The sequence below is a fragment of the Sylvia atricapilla genome, chromosome 6, assembly GCF_009819655.1.
Source record: "Sylvia atricapilla isolate bSylAtr1 chromosome 6, bSylAtr1.pri, whole genome shotgun sequence".
Lineage (NCBI taxonomy): Eukaryota > Metazoa > Chordata > Aves > Passeriformes > Sylviidae > Sylvia > Sylvia atricapilla.
The window spans coordinates 39076734-39100082 of NC_089145.1; the positions used below are offsets into that span (position 1 = coordinate 39076734).

The window sequence follows — 23349 nt, forward strand, 5'->3', positions numbered from 1 at the left end:
CCTCATTTCTCTGTGCTGGAGCAATGTGTTCCCCTCCCTGCAGGCATAGGGCCACCAGCCCACCCTCTTCACCCTGCATGACCCATCTCTCTGGGTGATGCTGAGCTGGGGCTGTTTGCCTCCAGCCTCACCCTCTTCCCACTCAGAGCCTGGTCTTGATGGGATTTCTCTCTTTTTCTCACCCAAATGGAGATACAAATCTGAGACATTTCCCCACAGATTTCTGCACTGTTCTCTGAGCTATTCCCCTCATCCTGAGTTGCTGCTCAGAACTGTGGTGGAGCAGAAGGAGCAGCACCCCAACAAGATTATTTTTTAGTTTGTGTATGTTTGTAAATCACACCATTCCATGACCTGGTTTACCAACTGGTTGGCACAGCAGAGGAGAAGGGATCACTGTTCTCAAGGAGCAAACCCCCCAGACCCTGTGCAGAGTGGGGAGTACATTGGCACTGGCGCCATCACTTAGATATCAGATTGCTGGAGAAAAGATAGAGATCGTTTCCTTCTATGCCCGATAGATTGTGCTCAGAAACTGTGGGAACTGACAGTGGTCAGAACATAGATTTTTAGGCTCCAGCCAATAGCTTGGGCCTGTGAGAAAGCCAAGTACAGAACTTTCTCACAGTGGCCTGGGAAATCGTAAAGAAGAATCAGAACAATCCTTGGAAGCTGAAAAACCATTAAGGTAGAAAACTGTCAGCAGCTGTTTTCTAACAAGTTTTTCTAACTTCTTGTTTACTTGTAAGAAATGGTTGAGAGGTGTTGCTCTAAATGCCCAATCATACTGATTGTACCCAAACACTCTATAAAAGAGTCTGTCTTTCAATAAACTTTTGCTCTAAGCCCTCCAAGAAACCAGAGCTCTGCATATCATTATTTTGTGGGCCTGATATTTCTAGGTCTGAGAGATTTTAGCCTGCTAGCAGCTGCTAACTTTTTCCCAAGGAAAAATTTTTCAAGAAAGGTTCTTCTCAAAACAATCTTGGCAAATAACTATCCTTCCTCAAAACAATCTTTCTCCAGGTGATCTTTTGCTGTTTCTCTAGTTTAACCAATGAGATTAGAGAGGTGTCGTTTCTATTCACCAATCACGTTACGTCTGTATCAAAACACCTTATAAAAGGTAGTAAGAATTAAGACAATAAAGCTTTTTTCTATGCTCTTTGCCTTCTGAAATATTTGGAGTATCTCATCTTTCTTTCGTGTCCTACAGCGATAGTTATTTGAGCCGTCCCAAATTGTAATGATAAGAAACAATGCTCTTTTCCCTTGCAGGTGCGTATTACCACTAGCTCTAAAGAAACCCCTCTTCTCTGCTTAAAATTTCCTGTATCTTTTTGAGGAAGAAAAAAAAAATCCTACGTCTTTGAAGAGGATGATTTTTGTGGCGTGTCGTTTCACGCTGTCTCTCTCCAGGATCTAAGCCGAGAACACCTCACAGAACACCATGAAAACATTATTATTTCCCACTTTATGAGCAAGAAGAGAACTCCACGTGGCACAGAAGCCACTCACTTGAAGGGGTGGCCCTCGTCCGTCTTCTGCACAGCCTGTAGGACGGATTTGTAGATTCTGAAGCTGATGGTGGCCGAGAGGCCGGCCAGGGCCAGGTAGGCGACGACGCTGACGACGCTGAACTGGGTCAGGGAGAAGAGCAGCAGCAGGAGGCTGCCGAACACGATCCCCGTCTGCTTGATGTCACGCCAGTACAACAGGTCGATAGCTGGGGGGAGAAGACCAAATTGTTAAAGGCAGGAGCTGGAAAGGCCCCTGTGGGGCACTGTGTGAGCCTCGAAGGGCAGCAGGGATGTCTCTGTGTACCCCGGGACTGCTGGGGTAGCTGTTCTCAATCTTTAATGAAGTTATCAGTCTCATTACAGGGGTAAAGACAACTGGGAAATAGCAACAGCTCACAGTCTGCCAGCAGCAGCACCAAATTTCTTCATTACAGAGCATTTTAAAAGTTTTTCAGCCAGTAACATATTGTTGTAGCTTACAGACAATTCTTCTAGCCAATCATGGACAGCACATGTACACCTGCTTCAAACAATTCTTGCTTCTGTGCTTTCTATTAGCAATAAACAATATTCCATTATTAAGCTTAAAACCTTCTACTATCTTGTCAGGCATATATTTTCTGCAGTGTTAAGATTTATTCGACCCAAATCTAGAAACTCAGCCTTTGTTTCCCATGTCCTTGTTTGCTATACTACTGTATCTTTCCTAGTTTCAAACTTTCTAGTTGCAGCAGATTCTGAGTTCCCAGCTTCTTCTGTCTTAGGCCTGCTCTTTTGGCTTTTAAAAATCCTTTTTACTTTTAGTGTTTCCCGCATCTCTCCTCACAGCAGCAGCAACAGGAGCTCCTCAACCAGGAGCAGCAAAGGGGCTGGAGCGACATGCTGAGGAAATTGCAACCGATGACCTACTTGAAATCCTTGTTTTCCTTGGGTTAGAAAAGATGGGTGAGTATCTTCAACCGCAGCACGGTGGGTGGGTCTCTTGCAGCAGCAAGGCAAGTGTGAGCTGGGGTTTGTGTTGTTGCTAGGGCTGTATGGAAGATTTCAACCTACCTTGCATCAAGTCTGAAATTCCAATTTTTTTTTTTTTTTTTTTTTTTTTTTTTTTTTTTTTTTTTTTTTTTTTTTTTTTTCCCACTAGTTCAAATGCCAGATGCTTGATCGAAGTGTTTTCCAGTTTTGGTTGTTGATAAGGGAATGAGAAAGTTTGGGGCTAGCCATAATAGACCTCTTTCCCATTCAAAGTTTTGGCAATTTAATTTTGTTATTTTGTAAGTTTTGAGAAAGGAAAAGACTCCTGGTTTTACCACTGCTTAATAGTCCCATGAGTAGGAAACCATTTTTCAGATAAGGCCTTCAAAGACAGAATAAATCTCTCTTGCTACTCAATCCAACCATCTCAGAAATATGAAAAAAAAAAAAAAATGCTTTCTGCTTGTTATATAACTGTCCATGGGAGGTGCTGGTTAGAACAAAACAAGTGCATAAGACCATTTTCAATTAGTGCATTTTTTCGTTTGTAAAGCAGTTAACTGTAAAGCAGTTAACACTGTAAAAACAGTGTTTTTCCACCCACTTTTTATATTTTACTTCAACCTCTCCAGCAAAAGCTTTCAGCATCAGAGACAGCTGCTAAAATAGCAAAATTTTACTAAAGGATTGTGGAATATCCAGTCCACAAAGGTGAATTTAATCTGTTTACACCCACAATCTGTTTCTGAGAGGACTCTTCATCCAGCCAGAGAACGTGCTCATGACAACCTAAGCAAAACAGCTTTAATTTCACACACTGCACAAGTCCTCAAGAACAGCTTGAACGCACCACCAGCCAAACAGATTTGAGAGATGCCACTTGTCAAATCATTCTGAACAAAGAGTAAATTCAGGAAAAACTGCAATATGTCAGGAAAAAAATAAGTCACCCATACTAAAAGAAACAAAATTAATCCAGCCTCTTAGTCCTTATCATCTAATCTCCAAAAATTCTGAGTCACCACGGCGTGCTTGCCTTGAGTCAATGAGTTATATTACTCATTACTATTACACATACACATTACATATTACACATTAGCCTTGCCTTATAGATGGGCTTGAATGCAAAAACTGCTGCTGTATTACTGAGCTCTCCTCTCTTCATGCACCATTCACATCCAATTATATTCTCCATCACTATACACTATAAAATAACCATTTGCTAATTTTAAGTGTTCAGCACCAGACCTATGATCATGAGCACACAGGACTGGATCCCATGGGCTGCATGGAAGCCACAGGACAAAGGGATCTTGGTGCCTGTTTGGGGATCCTCGGTGTTGACCCCATAGAACAGGGACCAGTCTTTTACAGATATATGCCCACTCTTGCTTCCTGCAGAAACCCCGGGGCAGGGAGTGGGGAATGCTCCAAAATGCAGTTCCAGCATTGTCAGAGCACCTGGATGAGGAGGTTTAGCAGCAGACACCTCTGTATGGCAGGACACAGCTGGAGCTTCACTGATTGCTCACAGTGACACGGTGCTGGAGCATGCAACTCCATCCTTGCAAACCATCTTTACAAGATGGCATCCACAATACAAGTCTGCAGGTTTGGCCATTTTTCATATTCTTTTTCGATAAAGGTACTTCAAAACCCTGCAGCACAACAACTGTGAGCACTTGGACAACAGGTATTTTACTTTCTGTGAGGGTGTTGAGGCCCTGGCATGGGATGTCCACAGAAGCTGTGGCTGCCCCATTCCTGCAAGAGTTCAAGACCAGGCTGTATTGGGCTTGAACAACTGGAAGGTGTCCTTGCCCATGGCAGGAGGAATGGGATAAGCTGATTTTTAATGTTCCTTCCAACCCAACCCATTCTAAGATTCTGTGATTACTCACAACCTGGTATTTTCTGTGCTCAAAAATTATTCTGGCAGAGGACAGCACTGGAAATTTACACAAATCTGACTTAGGGATACCTCAGTTTTCTATCACACGAAACCTCAACATTAAATTAAATAAGCACAGGTGAGCTGGTGTACGTGGCACATCATCTGCTGATGGCAGAAAAGGGACATGTGCCAGGAGAAAACACTTCCTGGGACATAGGCAGTAGAGAGGCAAACAAATGAGAACTGAGCCAAAAAATACAAACTGAACTCCGATAGAGTTCCCTGAATCCAATTATCCCTTATCCTAATTAATGATAAGATCCAGAATTACCAACTAAGCCTTTTTCTTCTGATGATCTTCAAACTCATATTCCTGCAGACTGGCAGTGGGCTGCATTCTTATGTAGAGATGCCAAACTGTATTTTCTCATTCTCCTCAAAAAGATGCTGAGTTACTTGAGACAGCCTTGACCAGGTATGTGTATGTTCTGAAAGTCATCTATTCCTGCCATGGAATGACTGTTTCAGATAAGGAAAGGATCAGAGCAAGATGGACAGAGGCCAAGTGACACAGTTCTGGGAACAAGTGCATGTGCCAGGGAGGAGATGAAAAAGCATCTGGCCTCTTTCTCCAGCCAAAGGAGACCTGAGAGAGAGGGATCCTGCGTCTTTTAGACCTGAGGCAAATATTCCCATGTGCATGGAAAAAAAAAAGTGCCAACTGCTAGTTGGAAAATCTCAGCGTAGAAAAGGGAGAGATGAGTTCAATGATTTTTTGCACGGCTCTCCCAGTGCCCAGGGCCAGTCTGGGAGCACATTCCCCTCACCCATGGCCTGCCGGGTCTGTCAGGATTCTCAAGGGCAGGAAAAACATCTGCTTTCTCCTCATCTCCCTGGAAGGGACAGGGAGCTGCAGCACTGCTGCCCTGTCCAGCTGCTCGGGTGGGATTTGATGCTCCTGTAGATATTCCTCCTCCTCTCCCTTAAGGAAGAAGGGGCTGAATCAAACCTCTTTGCAAAAGGTGATACAGGAGGGAGGTGAACCTCACAGCTCCTTGGGCAGAGAAGGGGAAGAAGGAGAATCCAGAACTAGAAATCAGTGGAGATTTGGAGGATTTTGGCTGACAGGCCTCAGGGGTTTGAGCTGTATCAGTTCCCCTGGAACTCAGATGCCGCTAAAAACACTTGGGCTACACCTGTCAGAGCCATGTTTTCTCTTTCAGTTGCAGCTTCAGTCACTTCAAAGGGTTTTTACATTATTGGAATGGAATGGAGAGGATAGGATAGGATTGACTATTTAAGTTGTGAGACACTTACTCTAACAGCCTGACAAATTCAGGGCTGACCAAAGGCTTAAAGAATGTTTTTGAGGGCTTTTTCCAAATGCCTCTGGAACACTGACTGGTTTGGGGCATTGACACTCTCTACAAGCCAGTTCCAGTGTTTGGCCACCCTGTTGGTAAAGAAATGCTTCCTTGCTGAGGCAGCAGTCAAACACATTTTTCTCCTACATTTTCTTACCCAAACAAATCTCCCTTAAATGCATGGAGAGGCACTCTGGGTGCAGAATGCCCCAGCTGAGATCCTTTGCCTGGCTTCCTCAGAGTGCCATTTTCTCCTGTAACCATTTTCAACAGAGGCAAAGTACCTGTCACATCAGTGTCTGGTGCTGTAGATAGAGACCAAGGGGCAAACGAATGTGATATTTTCTTACTGACCATCAGGTGAACCCAGATATGCATCAACTTTCCTCACACCCCTTCTTTTTTATTCTGAACAGGAATTAAAATTAAAGATGAGGTTCTCCACCACATTTTTATGTCTGCTTTGAGTTTTATCCCACCCTATATTCATGTAAAACTGCTTAGGATACCAAACGACTCCTCCCAAACACTCTCTGACCCCATGGGTTTAATGTCTTCCAACAGGTCGCTAAGAATAACCAATGCCTGAGCCTTTGCTGAGAGGCAGCTGCTTGTACCCCTCTCTTGGCACACTGCAGAGACAACCAGCCAGGCTCAGAGCAGCCTCCCCAGCACACGAGGACTCAGTGGGAATGAAGGTGACAGGGCCAGGAGCTGAGCTGGGGCCGCAGCTTTCACACACACGCCTCTGCAGAGCCACTCGCCAGCACACGCCAGCCCCGTGCTCAGCCAGGCTGAGACAGCCTCCAGCCCAGCCCTAAGGCGGGCACAGCATTCCCAGATAAACTAAAGGATACCTGACAGTAAGAATTAACCACATAATAATGGACTGCTTTGGTCAATCAGAAGAGAAAGGATAAAAAGTCCTAGAGTGGTGCAGGGTACAGGTGTTTTACTGGGAAGGGGTGTGTGTGTAGGGTGCAGCCCAGACCCCACCACAATGGCACAATTCTGAGCAATGCACACGGAATATTCATGAGGCAGGAGGCTGGTGCCACGTGAGGCTGTCGATGTGTGATGTGCATGCAATTGGACAGGGGCTCAGTCTGTTTGGCTAAGCCAGATCCACTTCCAAGAGCCAAAACGCCGACTTCAAACCACCCAGTTTGCAGCGAGGGTTTGCCAAAAGGGGCTTGGGCATCAAAATCAGCCTTGGCCTCACTTGAGGGTCAGGCTCCTTCTGTTTTGAAAATCACTACTGTAAAATCCTGCCCATGGCCATTAACATGCAGAAGCTGTTCTGCTGTAGCTTTCCATGTTCTCCCTTTAGCCTCCTGGAAGGAGGGAAGCAATATCACTCACTTTGCACTCTTAGCAGTACAACTCTCCAAAAGGTCTGAGTCATTTGTGGAGGTATAAAAGGACTCTGGGTTTTGCCAGAACTGCCTCAGACTTAAAACTATTTGCATTTATTAAGGAAGACTTACCAGCCATCTTTAAGACAGCAGCACTGCAGGTCACTGGCACTGCCTTTGAAGAATGTTTCTGGAGAAGCGTGTCTGATGAGCTGTTTATCTGCAAGTGTTGCCTGCTTGTGCTTTTTAACTCACAGCAGAACTTAAATGTTACTCAAGCAGTCTTCTAGTTGCAAGATTTTTCGAAGGTGCCAAAACCCAGTGCTTTAAAGCCATACTTTTATGGCAGAACCTCATCTGACCAAACTAACAGGATCCTGCACTCGGGGCGAAGTTCACAGATTAACAAAGGTGAACTCTACAGTACAAGAAACCACTTGTTAATATGAACAGGTGGTAAATACCCACGTTTGTGGGGCAAGCTAAAATTAAACTTCACAAATATAAGAAACAGCAGCAGCAGGCAGTGCTTGTGGCAGCAAGCAGGGGCTCACTGGTGCCTAAAAGCTCCCACAGCTCTTACCAAGGCTTGCAGCAGAAAATGTTTCTGCTCCTCAGTGCTTGGTATCAAAAAAGCCAGAAGACAAATATGGGGGCTGGAAAGGGCAGTGCCAAGGTAAAAATGCTTCTGAATCCATTCTTGTTAGGATCTGGAAACACTGGGCTTTGGGGGTTTTGTGGTCCCCAGAGGCTTCGTGGTGTGGGACAGCTGCAGGGATTCCAGAGGGAGAATAGAGGATCCAAACCAACCTGTAGCTAAAATGTCCTCCTGCATGGTTATGTTTTCCAAAAATACATTTGTAGGAAAAATGGGGATCTTTCCATGTCATATCTCAAAGAAAAGCATTTTAGAATGGAAATCAACGATCAGCCAAGTAGAGACCGGACAGCTTAAAGCTTCCACAGCTTCTCCTCCAAAAATCTTTGCTCTCTCCTTCTGACTTGGCAAGTTTTTCCTCTACTGCAACAACTGTGTGAAGAATGATCATGCAAAAAGCACAATTTCCATGGCAGTTAGTACAAAAACTGTGAGCAAACCCCTGGTACCCAGCCTTGATGATTATATAAAAGGTTGTATGCCCTGTACTACACTACTTTTGAGGGGATCCAGCTTCCCACCATGGAGGTACTACTAGGCCTGCTTAGGAGGTAAAAATCAATGGGTTGTACTGCTTCACTCCCTATCTAATAATAGTTTTTAAGAGAAGTGAGAAAAACCTCTCTGTACACAGCATTTATTTATGTACACTGTGTAATATTACAACTTCATAAATATAAATGACTTCATAAGGCATTTATCAGACCTTCTGGGAGTGAAAAAACCCAAGAAAAAAAACTTAAGAAGAACAATCTTGTTTATAGCACTGTTACAAAAATATTTGACAACAAATAAGACAATGCTGTAGGTTTTGAGTAGAAATAAATACTGCTCATACTCAAAGCAAGCTCAGTTTTGCAGGTTTAACCACAGGCTGCAGGACCAGCCTTTCCCTCTCCTCTCCAAGGAAGGATCCAATGCGGATACTGCTCCCTTCCCCACAACAGATTTGATTCTAATGTAATACAGATGGATACACAGTTTAATGAGCAGTCTGCTGCCTTCAAGAGAATGTTGTCATGAACACCAGAGCCAAGAGAGGATATCTGTGATGTTTCATGAGGAATATCTCCTGATTTTTCATCTCCAGCCTTGAGCAATCTCTCTGTACCTCTGCCTCTTGTACATGCTCTGACCATTAACTTCCTGTCCTCAGTTCAGCTTCATAACTTTATCATCCACCTGTTTCAAGGTTTAACTTGAAAGTTCAGACCTTCTTAGTCCTCAGAGTCTGATAAGTGGAGACCTGGAATAAGACTAGCATCAGGGAAAAGGAAAACCTTGATACAAGATGCCCTCCATGTTACATCCTAACACCTGTAAGATCAAGTTGTGAGCAAAAAAGTATTGATGGATTGCCTTATGTGAGGCACCAGAGTAGGCTTGGGTCGACAGGAGATGACTGGCAGTAAAAGAGGATTGTCAGTAAAAAAACCTCCTGCAACCACACCACACACGGGCCTATTGTAGCACTTATTATCACTAATTATTAATTATTATGTGATTGGTGCTGCTAATAATGATTACGCTGTTGTCATTTTCATGTTCATTTGAGAGATTCTTTAAAACCACGATTGAGCACATCAGCAGGAGAAACACACAATTCCTGCTCATCAAACTGTATCACTGCCTGCCTTGGCCAGTTTCTGGGGAGGATGTTATGGCTCTCACCTTAAATAGGCAGAAATGAAGGAGAATAAGTGGAGCCCCTGAATGCAGGCTCTGAGTGCACATAATGCCATGGATATGGTAAGATTTTCCCAAGATGCTCCTGGACCAAAGGAATAGATCTGGACTCTCTCTCAGACTCTATCCAAACATTCAAAAATCTGCAGATTTTCAAAATGAGTGGTTCAGACCTATGTTATTTGTAATTAAATATGATGTGGAGCAAGTACCTCTTCTGATATCATAAAAGCCTCACCAGAACTCACTTCCCAGAGGCCTAATGGGACAAAAGCAGCCCTCCAATACTGCCTTCAGCTATTGCCCCCCCATCAGCACCTTGATGGACTTTAAATTAATCCTCAGGAAATACCTCAATATACTCTTACTTTGGGGGAGTTTGCCCCTTGTTCTGGCAATGAAAGAATATTGTGCTTAAAAGACATGGCTCTGAGCAACATGGTCTGGTAGAAGGTGTCCCTGTCCATGGAAGGGAGGTTGGAACTGGGTGGTCTTTAAGGTCCCTTCCATCCCAAACCATTCTGTGATGGCACAGCAGGTGTGCAGAGCACATTTTCTCACTGTTTTTTTTTCCATCAAAAGGAAAGTGCTGGAAGAAGAACTGATCCAATTTCTGCATCAGTGGGGAAGAAAAAAAAAAGGCAAGTCTCAAAGTGGTAAACAATCTTGACAAATTTCCTCCAAACTTCACGGGAAATCACCTGTGAAATTAAGAAATAAACTCCCCATAAGTTGGTACAGTTTTATGAAACTATGAGCTAAATTGGTTACAGCAGGTGTTGAGTTGGTACCAAGGTTTTAGCCCTACCAAGATCCAACATAAGAACCAAACACTGGGGCAGATCTTTATCAAGTGGATCCCAGCTGAGAGATCAACCCACAATATTTTCAGTAAAGCACTGAAGGTACCGACTGGCTGAAGTTTCATTATAAAGCTGTAATTAGGCAGACTTCACAACTGTCAATAAGATTACAGATTAACAGCAAGCAACTGTATTATTGCCATCGAAATTATTTATCAGTCTTAAAATGAGGAACATGGCCATGAACAGCTGCTGCAGCATCCCAATCCTTTGGAAACCAAAGGGTGTATCAGTCAAGTAAGGAAGCTGGCTCTCTGAAAACAGCTGCCAAGAAAACAATAATCAATAACTGCAATCCCAGCAGAGTTATGTCAACTAGATGGATTTGGTGAAGTCTGCAGTCCTTTCCTACATGAAGTTATAATTATAGTGTGGGTCATATTTAGGATCATTTCTATGACTACTTCATGGGCCTGTGTCTCTGGATCTTTACATTTTTCTTTTTTAATATGTCCTGCAGAAGACTGAAGCTGCAGGGGCAAGCCTGACACTTATGATGAGCCAAGAGTTGGCATGTAGAAGGAAGAGTGGAAAAGGGAATATTCATTAGGACCAGTGTACTGACACCAAACAACTCCTCCAAGCTGGGGTGCAAACTTGGGCGCTGATCTCCTGGTCTCTTCTCTGCGGTGCCCAGTGACAGGACCTGGAGGAATGGCTGGAGCTGTGTCAGGGGAGGTTTAGGTTGGATATCAGGAAAAGGTTCTTCACCCAGAGGGTGCTGGGCACTGCACAGGCTCCCCAGGGCAATGGGCACAGCACCAAACCTCGCAGAGTTCAAGGAGTATTTGGACAATGCTCTCAGGCACAGGGTGAGATTTTGGGGGTGTCCTGTGCAGGACATGAAATTGGACTTTGACAAACCTTGACCCTTCCAACTCAGGATATTCTATGGTATTATGTCCTTCCTGTTCCAGAGAACCTCTCTAGCAGGGTGTGAACCTGTATCCTGCTGAGCTGAGCTGAGTCCCTGGGGAAGGCAGAGGGACCTGCTCCTTCACCTGACTCTGGAGGCTGCCCTTGCCCAGCAGCTCCCAGTGGGAAGCTGAGCACTGTGTCACACGCTAGTGTTGCACACACAGCTGGCACAGTCTATAGGCTGCTCCTCCAAGGCCACCAGCACGCCCAGGGGGGGACATTTCTCCTCAAACTCATGCATTATGCATGGCTCCATCCCAGCCTGCTTCAAATGCATCACTTTCCAGTGCGGAGATGACTTGGGCGTGGAAGTCGCAGCAATTCCCCAAAGCCACCCATGTTAATATTCTGAATGAAGCAGACACCCAGCAGGGGTGAATTACTGTCCTGTTCAACCAAGGGCTGGATCATGAGCTACCTTTGCTCTAATCCTGCTGTACCTGCAGGATGGGCAGGTAAAACCCAATATTTCTAAATGCGTGCAGCAGCAGCAGTTGATTCACTGCAAGGGAAACAACAGCACATCGAATGAGTGGGGGAAAGTCAAAGCTTCACCAAAGAGTCTTTGCAGCTCCTCATGATCCCCACCCAATTTTACACCAGTCCTAAGTTCTACAGGATCAATTCAATGATACAGCTAGTTGCAGGCTTGGTTGTTGAGTAATCAAAACTCTTCTTAACCTCATGGTTGCATCTCCATGATTTCCATAAAAATATGCTCTGTATTTACTGAGGTTTCTCTCTGCATCTGTTACACTCACAGACACATTCCAGACTTTTCAGGGAGGAACCATAATTCCATTGACAATCAAGCTGGCAAAATTACACAACTCCAGATTTGCACACAACTGATATTCCAGGTTGAGACAGAGACAACATGAATAATAGATACTAAAGGAATCAATGAATCCTCTTTAGTCTTCATTCTCCTGAATTTTAAATTTCCTCTATTTTATCTGGGACTGATCAAAGAATTTTGATGACAGAAGTAATATTCTATGGCTATTTCATGTTTTCTGCGGGATCATTTTGGAATCATAAAGCACCACCCAAGGAAAAGAAAAAATATGCAAATGCTGTGGAAGTGAGGCAAGTGATTTATTTTAACTGCGTTGATTTTTTCAGACCTGGGATTTTTTTTCAAACCAGCATGGGACATATTGTGCCATTCAATTTTCATCAAATCTATCTCACTTTCAAAATGGAAAACACTGAGGGAGAGAAACCTCACTATTATTATTAATTATTATTAATCATTATTATTAATTATTATTATTATTAATTATTAATTAAAGAATAGCAGCATGCCCTTCGTTATTCCCCTTCTTTTAATTTATGAATTTTTTTTCTGATGAGAAGGAAAATACTCAGTTTGGTTCTAAAAACAGGTGGTTCAGCAATCTGACTCAGCAAGACAATGTCTTTATAACAATCAGCAAAATACCGAGCATTTCTGAAGAAAAACCCAAACCCCACCCTAAGAGGAAGTTCATCTGCAAAGCTCAGATGAAAAGACCCCGAAGTTTGGTTGTGGCTCTCCTATAAGCTTCATGAATCCCACAAACGCATGGAAAAGCCTTGCCCTTCATTTCGGTGTGGAAAGCGGGAGCTGCCGGAGCCTGGCATTTAACAGGTGCATGTTTACTTTCCAGCTACTCATCTTCCTTAAAAAAACCCCAGTTCCCACATACAATTAGATGCTGAACTGAGATTGCAAAAAGATCAAGCTCCCTAGAGACAAGCGTGTGAAAAGTCTCTCCAACCCCTCCCCAAGAAAAACATTTTAGGAAGGTTTTTCAGCTTCTGTTGCATTGAGCTGCGTTTATGAAACTATGTCTGCAAGCATCCTGAACCCTTTAATGAGAGGATGCTATGGAGTAATCTCTCTCCCAGGGACCCTGCTGTGAGCATCAGCACCAGAACTGACTATTCAGCGTAAACATGCACCTTAAAATAAAAAAAAAAAATCCATCCAAACAAAGCCTGCCCGAAGCAGCCCCAGCCTGCCCGGGCAGGATCAGCCGCTGGCTTTTCTCCCTCTAATCTGCCCACCGAGCAGCGTCACAGAGACTGTCTTTTATCAAAACAAAGGCTGGATGCTGGCTGGGAAGTGTGAAGCCGACTAAAAATGGCTGAAAAGCCTGTCCAAGGCACTCGGGAGGGTGGCCAGCCCCACCCAGCGCAGACACCGACCCGCTCAAAATACGCTGAAAATCAACCCCCCAAAAAAGGGAGATGCCATTGTTCCCTTCGCCTACGCGGCAGCGACACAACATCACCGCAATATTTTATACCCCCCGGAACGAGCGCTCGGGAGCACCATGGAAGGATCATTCTGGGGTTTTTTTAAAAAAAAACCAACCCCAGAGCAAAGTAGCCAGCGGGGGGCCACCCCCGGCTCTGTCGCCCTCCTTGCCGGAGCTGCGTTTTCTTTGTGTGCCACAAGGCTAAGCCGGGCTCTGGGTGTGTCCGTGGGCAGGAGGCACCCGGGAGCCCAAAGCCACCACCTGCAAAGCCTCGCCAGCCCTGGCGGGCACCGAGGCACCGTCACCCGGCTTCCCCAAAGCCCGAAAAGGTAGGAAACCATGCCAGCGATATCCCGACGGAGAGAGTCGAGGATGAGGAATGACGCCGCTAAGGGCAAGGGCGGATGCTTTGGGAATGAGCTGTGAGGTGGGAAAGGGAGGACCTGTATCCTGGATGCTTTCAGGGTGAGACGCCTGGGGATGGGAGAAACGCATTCCAAGAAATAGGGGGGTTTAACCTTTCTTTCTTAAATCACCCCCAAAGAAAAGCTTTGGCGGAGAGGGAGAGGAAACAGCATGCAAAGGCCCACACAGGTGAACAATGCACAAAAAAAAAAATGGATGGATCCTGCCTTTGCCTCCTCCTCTGCCATGCAGTCTCTAGCATGCAACACTAGAATAGATAGAATACCCTGACATTTCCAGTTGCTCCAAAGACAGTCCATCTTGGTGGAATCGGCACTGGCTTGCATCTCGGGGAGAGCTGGAGGGATTTTGCCCGGTCCTTGTGGTCGGAGGCACTGCGTTAGCAGTCAGGCATTCCCGAGCATGGGTGGGTCGGTGGGTACGGCCGCCGTCTCCCCGCTCGGCTCCGGACTGATGCTGTAAGCAGCACAGGCGGAGGGGGAGGGCATATTGTACGCGCTGCGGTCTCCACTGCAGCAAATCAGCAGTGTGATGTGGTTGCCCTAGGGAGCAGGCTCCTTTGAAAAGGGGATGCGGGTCCCTTTTCAAATCAAAAGCTTGCGCTCGGGCGGCTTAGCCTCTCCTAAAGCCATGGAAATGGTTAAGGCAACCTGATGGCAAAGAAATAAAAACAAATTGGGCGCGGGTAAAGGAGCGGGGGGAGGCGGTGAGCAGCTATGTGTCAGTACGGTTGTGACTGTTCGTGTTCCAGAAATTTCTTGACAGTGATGGAATCTGGTGTTTTCTTCTTTTTTCCCCTCTTCCTTCTTTTTTTTTTTTTTCTTTTTTTTTTTTTTTTTCTTTTCTTTTGTTTTTAAATTTTTTTTTGTGTATGAAAGCCAAATTTCACCCAACCCCTCCAGGTTTTCCTGCCTCCCTCTCCTCTGCCCAGCTGGGTGGGGTCGGGAGCAGGCAGGAAAATAAACAAGGTCACGATCCAAGGCCTGCAGAGCAACCCCTATTTTACTTTTTTTTTGTAAAACCTTGCCGGCATGGGGTGACCCGTGTGGCCCCCCCATGCCAAGCCCTGCCACACCAGGATGCTGAGGACTCCCAGCTGCACCAGGTCTGGATGTACAGGGAATGAGTGCTGCCTCCTCTCATCGCCCAAAATGCTCCATAAATCAGGATTTGAGGGGTAAGGGTGCAGGGATACAGGGCAATTTGTGAAAGGCCCACGAATAGCTGAATTTTTACATGGGCCCCACCACTCCTTCCCTAGCAGGACATAGCCCCTGCCTCAGTTTCCCCATCAATAAGTTATTATGAATAGCCTTGCAGAGACATCATAACCAGGCAATGGTTGTACTTGGCAAACACTGGGAAAGAAAATCTTCAGCCACTCTACCTGTTTGCATTTTCAGATTTTGGGGTGCCTAGTAATATTAAGAAATTCCCCCAAAAGTCACCCCATTTCACTGAAGAGTGACCAGTATATCAGAATATGTCCAGTCCTTTTGGGCACAATGACCCCAGCTGGGCACTTCTCAGCTCTGAGGCTGGATTTAAACCTTTAGGTCATGACAGTTCATGAAATAATTTCACTTTAGTTGTGTTTTACTGCATTTTGCTTTTGTTATGTGGGAACAGACACCAACACAGACACATTGGGTCACATACTCATCAGCATGTGGAGTAGAGTTTGAACCCCTCTGCTCTTTTGGCTCCAAAATAAAAGGTCTTTAATACCCGAGAACACAAATATCTCCTCCAACTGGCAGTTGTAGGTCACTTACCCTTCCCTCAGGTAACTCATCTTATAGAAGAAAGCCAAAATTTAAGGAGATTCACCGGAGTATTATCTTACTCTTGACCTAGGAAACTCTGCTGGGATTACAGAGGCCAACAGCTGTTGTTCATGTTTATAAACCATCCTTGAGATCCCCAAAAACACTTGCTTAAGCTTGAACTCAGCATCTTCATTCCCCTAACAGGGAAATCCTTTACTAATTGGGGCAGAACTGGCTTCAGCAGTCATTGCATATAGTACGATTAAAACATCGATAATTTTACAAATCTGGATTTTGTGTTCTTTCTGACTTTGTTTAAAAAAAAAAAAAAAAAAAAAAAAAGAAGAAGAAAAGAAAAGGAAGAAATGTGTTGGCAAGGGATGATTTCTAAGCATAGACTGATTGGTTTAGACCCTTTGCAAGAGCAGAAAATATCCCTATTATACATTTTCCCCCACAAACTCTTTGCAGCTCTTCCCAGCACCAAGCCTTAATATAAAGTATTTACAAGCAGTGTGTGTAAAACAGAGACATAATTCACATAAGACTTCTACATCCCTGTCCCTGGAATAGCCACAGACACCTCAAACATGGTGGATAGGTCAAATTCATGGCTACTGGGTGCATACCACCAGTAACAATGCAGTGAGAAGGAAAAAGATCTCTGGTCTCACTATAAACCAGATTTCTCAGTCAAGTATGAAGGACAAATTTCCTTTGGACAGAAGAGTGGTCCATGTACATTTAACATCTCACTAATGATTTCTCCTTGCCTTCATTGTTGGTAGAATTCTTTTTTTTCCTCAGATTTGATGTCTCCATTCCCTCTTTCAGGCTACCAAAACGAACCAGACCACCAAGCTTCCTGTTTAAATTCTTACTCTCCTTTGGAAAAGTGTCTCTTCAGACCTGGCCCATGTGATTGGACTCTCCCACACTACTTCTAGAACTATTTTAATCCACAGGCACCAGAACCCATCACTTTACCAGCAGTAACAAGAACACTGCATTTGTGTCAGAAACAGAACTGAACTGGAACAGGGAGATGAAGACACTTGGAAGATGCACATGGGCTAAGAGGAGCCTCCAGTGTGCATTCACTTGTCCCAGGACCTGAGGCAGGTGGGGGACAGGAGCACCTCTATGTGTGACTACAGAAATTGCACAAAATCCCAATCAGAGCTGGGTGGATCCAGCATTAAATGGCCATTGATGAAAAATGCATATCCACAATGAGATTTTAAATTGCATCCAGTAAGTAGGGAGCCAGAATTAGGACTAAGCACTTGGCCATCAATCCTGAGGTTAAGAACTACTTCTTTGACACAGAACTAAACCAAGAGCAGGATGGAAGGCACAAATAAACATTGCACTGCCTGGATCTTAGAAGGGTGAGATATGTACAGAGATCTTGGCATCAGCTGCAGGAAAGTTCAGTGTTGGAGGAGAGCTTTCCTGTGATCCTGAATAGGAGCAGGATGAAAAGTAGTAAGTGGAATTTGCTTGCCTTCAGAGCACTGTCCATGGGAAGCCTCCTGTGGGTGTTACTGAAATTATTACAGATCTTAAGATGTGTTGGTGAGATCACATGAAGCTCAGTGTTGATGGCACAGCCACAAGCCAAGAGCGCTCATCAACACTTGCCTGTTATGGTAGCTCTGCTGGAGATAATGACCTGAGTGTGCAGGATGTGTGGGGTAAGGACTCAGTAAAATACAGTTACCCATGCGATCATTGCAGGAAACCACTGGCCAAGTGAACACGTTGCTGTCCACCTCATTTCTTTCCATGCCTCCAACTCCATCTGAGACCACAGAATTATAGAGTGATTTGGGCTGGAAGGGACCTTAAAGGTCATCTAGTTCCAAACCCTTTGCCCATGGGCAGGGATGCCATCCACTAGACAAAGATTCTTAAAACCCCATCCAATCTGGCCTTGAACAGTTCGAGGCATGGGGCACCCACCCCTGGATGGCCAAATGAGACTAGCTCTGCAGAGGACAGGGACACCTTGCCATGGTGTGTGGCCACCAGGGTTGTGCCTCTTGCAGGAACACAAGAAATCCTGCAGCAGGACTTGTGCTCCAGCCCCACTTTGTCTCAGAGGTCCTTCCACAGTGAGCCAACTCACCTGTACACCACTGATGAGCTCTGATGAGGTCAGAGTTAGCAACATTTAAAGCTTTTTAGGTAGATATACTTGAATGGACCATAGCAGTCCATAAGAGCTCAGAAGCACCCACTGTTCTACCGCAGGAACTAAACTTTGGGGCTGGCCCTTAACAACCCTGCTGGAGGGCAGGGATGGAAGCCAGCTGGTTTCAAAGATTATTTAAAGATCAAAAATCCAAAGACAGAGCTGAAAACACTGTTTGGAGTGCAGTGACTTTGAAGGCACTTTGGACTGACTCCATTTTCCTGCATCACTCCACGTCAAGGCTCCGTGGGACACATTGAGGGCAGCACCAGATCTGCAATGTGGTGTTGAAAGATCCTGACCCTTGGCACTTTTGGAGAACAATAGCATTAAGGGAGATCATTTGGGTTATTTTTCTAAGATAATTTGTTCTTAGCATTAGCAACAAAAATAGAGAGGATGCTATTTTAAAAGTTGCATTAATATGTCTCGAAGCTCTAAAGAGCAACGGGGAATTTTTGCCTGAGCACTCCAAGCAAGGGCAGCCAGCAATTACATTTTCGTGAGGAGGCTGTCAATAGCAGAAGGATGGGCCAAAGCTTGGCTCTGCTGTCATCCTTTTCACTGTCTTGTGCCCATTCTTGCACATTTTCTGGTCTGCAGAGCTGCTCAGAGGCAGCTCAAATGGCAAGGCCATGAACTGGGAGATACTGATGGCTCTTTCAGGTCCATCACTTCTCACAGTGCAGGAAGCACACAGACAGCTCTGTCCTTGCTGTCTTTTGCCCCAGGTCTTTGCTGCTTTCTCTTAGAAGATGTAATGCAGTGATGAATTACCTTTGGTTTTTTCTCAGGTCTTCAGACTACAAAAGGAATCAATAAGCTGGTAAAAAAAGACAATATGGTCTTAAACTGGCAGAATTAAAGTTTGAAGCTGAACAATCACAACAAAAGAAGCCCCATGTCCTGGCATGTCACATAATGTTCCAGCCTCTCTGGAATTTCTTTTTAGGTCTTGAAATGACTGGATTTATAGGCGTTTTTTTAAATCATCAGCCAAAATATTTGAGTTGTTCAGAAGGACAAGAAGTGTGATTTTGAGACGTGCTAAACTTCTGCTCTGCTGCCTCTGTTTCTGCTCAGCAAAACTGTTCTTCATACCCATCTTTGCTCAAAGGCTGAGAATATAGATGTGCATATCTATATATAGATATATATGGATATATCTAATAATGGAAGTGTAAATTCAAAGGGACTTTAAAGATCATCCAGTTCCAAATCCCCTGCCATGGGCAGAGATACCTTCCATTAGACCAGGGTGGTCAGAGCTCCATCCAACCTGGCCTTGGACACTTCCAGGGATGGGACAGCCACAGCTGCTGTGGCCAACCTGTGCCAGGGCCTCACCAGCCTCACAGGGAAGATTTTCTTCCCAACATCTAATCCAAACCTGCCTGTTGTCAGATGAAGCCACTCCTCTTTCTCCTGTCACCCAATGCCCTTGTCCAAAATCCCTCTCCAGCTCTCATCAGCCCCCTTTAGGCACTGGAAGGTGCTTTGAGGTCTCCCCTTCTCCAGGTTCAAGAGTCCCAACTGTATAGGAGGACTGTACAATAACTATATATAACTGTAAACAACCATAAATAACTGTGCAATAACCATACATAACTGTATAATAACAACACATAAGTGTATAGTAAGATCTTATTATCATAAGATTCTCAACAAAAAGCCAAATGAGTAGGTAAAAAGACCTAGGTGACACAAACTTTGCGCTTGCTTACTTCCCTGGGAACGAGGTGGCCTTTCCTTGAATCCTAGTAAATGAGCCCTTTGAAGGGGAACTCCTTACGTTCAATGGTGTTGTTAAGAAACAATTTTGGGTTTTGAGCCTCTGATGTGTCTCAGTGAACATGGCTCAGACCTCCTTCAGCAGCCATCCCAGAGATGGCTGGGACTCCTGTGGTGCCATTTGAGCTCCCTGATTACTGCAGGCAGCAGCACAACTCACACATAACAATCAGTTTTGATTTACTCCTGGTTCTTCAGAGGTGGATAATTTCTCTTGGTTCTTTAATGTTATTTTTGAACTGTGAGGTTCATAGAAATAAAGGCTCTATTCCTGCCGTTGACCTAGAAAAGTCTTTTGATTCTTTCCAGGGGGACTACTTTTTTCAGTTGCTGGGAACCTTAAAATCATGAGTTTCTCTCCTCTGGGGGAGGTAGTTGCTACATCTTCATTCCTCCTTTAAGGTTTGATCAGTAAAGCTGAAAAGACCCTAAAACTCTCTCTGACCTCCTGCACTCCCCCATTACAAAGGGAAGTGCTTGCAGCTTATTCCCATTTTCAAGCCTTCTGTTTTCAAGCCTGTGCTGTGAACTTTTTCTCTCCTACAGCATTGCTGGTGCTGCAGCTGGCATTATTAATTCCATTTCATTAACTGATCTTCTTAATGTACTAGAAGACAAAAGAGAAGACAGTGCTGAGACCACAGCGTGGCTGGACCTCAGGAGATCCCTGTTCAGTCCCCACGTCTGCCACAGGCTTCCTACGTGACCTTGGGAAATCCTCTCTCTGAGGTCTCTGCTTGGTCTATTTAAATTTGGGGCATCATCTGCTTTTTGAGCTTTGTTTCTGCAGCACCCAGCACAACATCTGTGGCTCCAACAAAGGAGCCTCGCTGATTTTTGCAACACAACTTGCCAGGCTGGTGTTACTGGCTGAAATCTTGGACCAGGGGAGATCAAGCAAGGCTGTAAAGTTGAATTTGAGCTGCACTGCTCCTGCAAATGGTGAAATCCTGCCTGGTGCTGTGTAAGGGGCACAGGGGACTCTCCTCTTTGGCCAAGCATGCCCCAAAGAGATGATGATGATGATTCATTTTTAGCAAATTCTTGAAGCAAGGTCCAGTATGTGCCACAAGCCACATGGCAGTACCACCAGCCACCAGGGGAAAGTCCTGTCCTACCCTTTGCTCCTCTGCACATCCAAGTCCTGAGCTCAGGCAGCTCTGGTGCAACCTAGGAAAGATGTTCCCACAAAAATGCCGAAGATTTTGCTTCCAGCTTGCAGGACCATCCTTTGCTCTGGCTCTGCTGGGATCAGACCCACATTTTGAAGCTCCAGGTGCTGGTTCAGAGGTTGGGATGCTCTGCACAAGTGTAAAATGCAGCTACAAATTTTGCAAATGTGACTGCAAATTAAACCAACAGCCTGCAGGCAGAAGTTCATGAGACTGAGGCTACATTTTCAGCCCTTAATTGAGTTTGGGATGCTCATAAGCAGCCTGGGATGCTTGAGAATGAGCTGAGGTTTGCAGCATTTCTGCTGGCTCCCCTGCTCCTGGACCTGCCACTCCTGCTGCCAGCCCAGTTCAGGCCAGGGGAGAAGGTGCAGAATAATTTAATGTAGATCAAGCCCCTTTCCTCAATTTCAGATGCTCCCAAAAAATAATATTCTCTGGGGAAAGGTGCTCCCCAGAAAGGCTTGAGCTTCTCACCGTGCTGCAGAGCTGTTTCAAGCATCTCAACACGGGCAGCTTTACATCCCCACCCTGCCCTGCAGGGAGGATAAAAGGCATTAGTGCTGGAGGTGTGTGGATACTGCAGCCATGCACCGGCCCTGGCCGGCAGACAATTGTCATGGCAACCCCAGCTTTCCCCGGAAAACAGAAGCAAACCATTGACACGCAGCTGGATTCAACAGCCTGCTCCATGGATGAGAGAACCTGGGTATGAAGATGCTCTCTGCAAGGACACAGCTCTAATCATAGCCAGCCTGGGAAGCTGCCTGTTAATATGGGAAAAGCCTGGCTGAGGTTGCAGAGAAATGAAGGACGGGTGGGACAGGGGGAGAAGCAGCTGCTCCTGTCCTGAGCAAACACAGCCTAAAATGCTTGCAAAAGAGATGGAGGAGGCAGTTGGCTGCTTATTGCAGCAATGCCAACGGTGCTGCATGGCACAAAGGGGAAAAGAACCCAAAAGGAGCAGGGAAGGGCATAAAATAGTGATGTGTGAGGCAGAAATGCCAGTGCAAGGCTGTGAGAAGGGGAAAACAAGGGCAGGGCTCTGTTGAGAGTCTGTGTGGGCACTGGCTGGAGAAATGCTTTGGATGGTGAAGCAGCACTTTGAGTTTTAAACATTATTATGGGCCTCCAGGGCAATTAGAAGAATTAGATCAGGAAATGATGTGCCAGAAGTGTTGGCTGAAAAGCGGTCAGAGTTGTGCTTGCTGGGGAAACAAACAGGGGAAATAGTTTTGTGTGGCATTCTAAGACGTCAGTTGGAAGTGAAGCGACACAGAAAAGCAGAAATGGTTTGAGTAGTGAGGGGCTGCCCCAGCACATCCCCTCACAGAGGGAAGAGGACAGATCATATGTATCTTATGGAAGATACCATAAGCAAGGTCAAGCAAGCTTCCAGCATCCAATCAGCAGAATATGCCATGAAAATCCACACCCTGGAGCTAGCCCATTAGGGACTTAAAATCAGTCATCCCTAAAACCAGTTATCTTATGCTAACAGATGCAAAATGAGGAAAACTAGGAGAAAAAAAAATGCAGAACCTGGTTGAACCCACTGAATTTGTGGAAATGAGTTTCTCTCTGAAGAACAGATCCTATCTCAGAGCACTTGACTATCATATAACCTTGCCCGCTCTCTGCACACAATGTGAAAGTCTTGATTTGGATGCTGACATCAAGTTATCTGAGAAAAGACAATTTAATTTCCCATTCTCAAGGCTAAAGGATTAAAGATAGATCAGCAAAACCATTTCACATATAGAAAACCAAACGAAAAAGCCTGAGGAATTCAGATTTCTCTGAAGATATTGTTAAACACCACAAATCACATTTTCCTGATTGCTTCTGCAGAAGGACTGAGAGCTCTCTGTCCTGGGATGAGTGTAAGCAAAATAGAAGGGATAGGGTGGATTTGAATATATACATGAAAAATAGAATTTTTTTTCCCGTATTTATCAATTAATAAGTAGCTTGAAAGTTCACTGGACAAAACTAAACAAGGGAAGGTGTTTTCCTTATTGACAGCAATTTAACCACTCTACTGTGATAACAGCATGTGGATGGGGTAGAAGCATCAGGAATTTCAGGGTAACTGCAGATTCACAGAGATCCAGAAATAACTGTATCCCAGAGCACTGCACACCAGCAATGCGAGGTGGAAGGAAGCATACTGCATATTCTGCATGACTAGTGAATTCCCTTGCAACAGGTTTGGCTTTTGCAGAAATGGGGAGTTTCCTAAAAGAACAGTAAAATAAGTCTGGGCAAAATTCACAGAAGGTTTGCTGGGATTTCAGAACTGCTTTTGTTAAGTGTTTTCCTCCTTGCAAACATTTAAGTACATGGGGCTTTGATGAAACTGACTGAGACAGGTACCACCAAATATCTCATTATATTCTATCAGTTGGTTAATTCTTAATAAATCCACCCAGGAATCCAAAGCATAATATCCCTTGTGTCCCATATGAGGTTCTTGAATTTCAAGCCAGGTACTTAAAATTAATGTCTTGCTGATGAA

General features: G+C 44.9%; 1 protein-coding gene across 3 annotated transcripts in view; it reads right to left on the bottom strand.

The window, feature by feature from the left end:
* The window catches only part of RTN1 (reticulon 1), a 117283-nt gene that overhangs the window by 3345 nt on the left and 90589 nt on the right, over positions 1 to 23349 (bottom strand). For 2 of the 3 annotated variants that reach the window (XM_066321606.1, XM_066321605.1), the window contains exon 4: positions 1519 to 1726. In XM_066321606.1, the coding sequence (XP_066177703.1) occupies positions 1519 to 1726 (208 nt within the window). Of the gene's footprint in view, positions 1 to 1518; positions 1727 to 14167; positions 14675 to 23349 lie in introns of those variants that run through there. The other variant, XM_066321607.1, reaches the window with a different exon arrangement.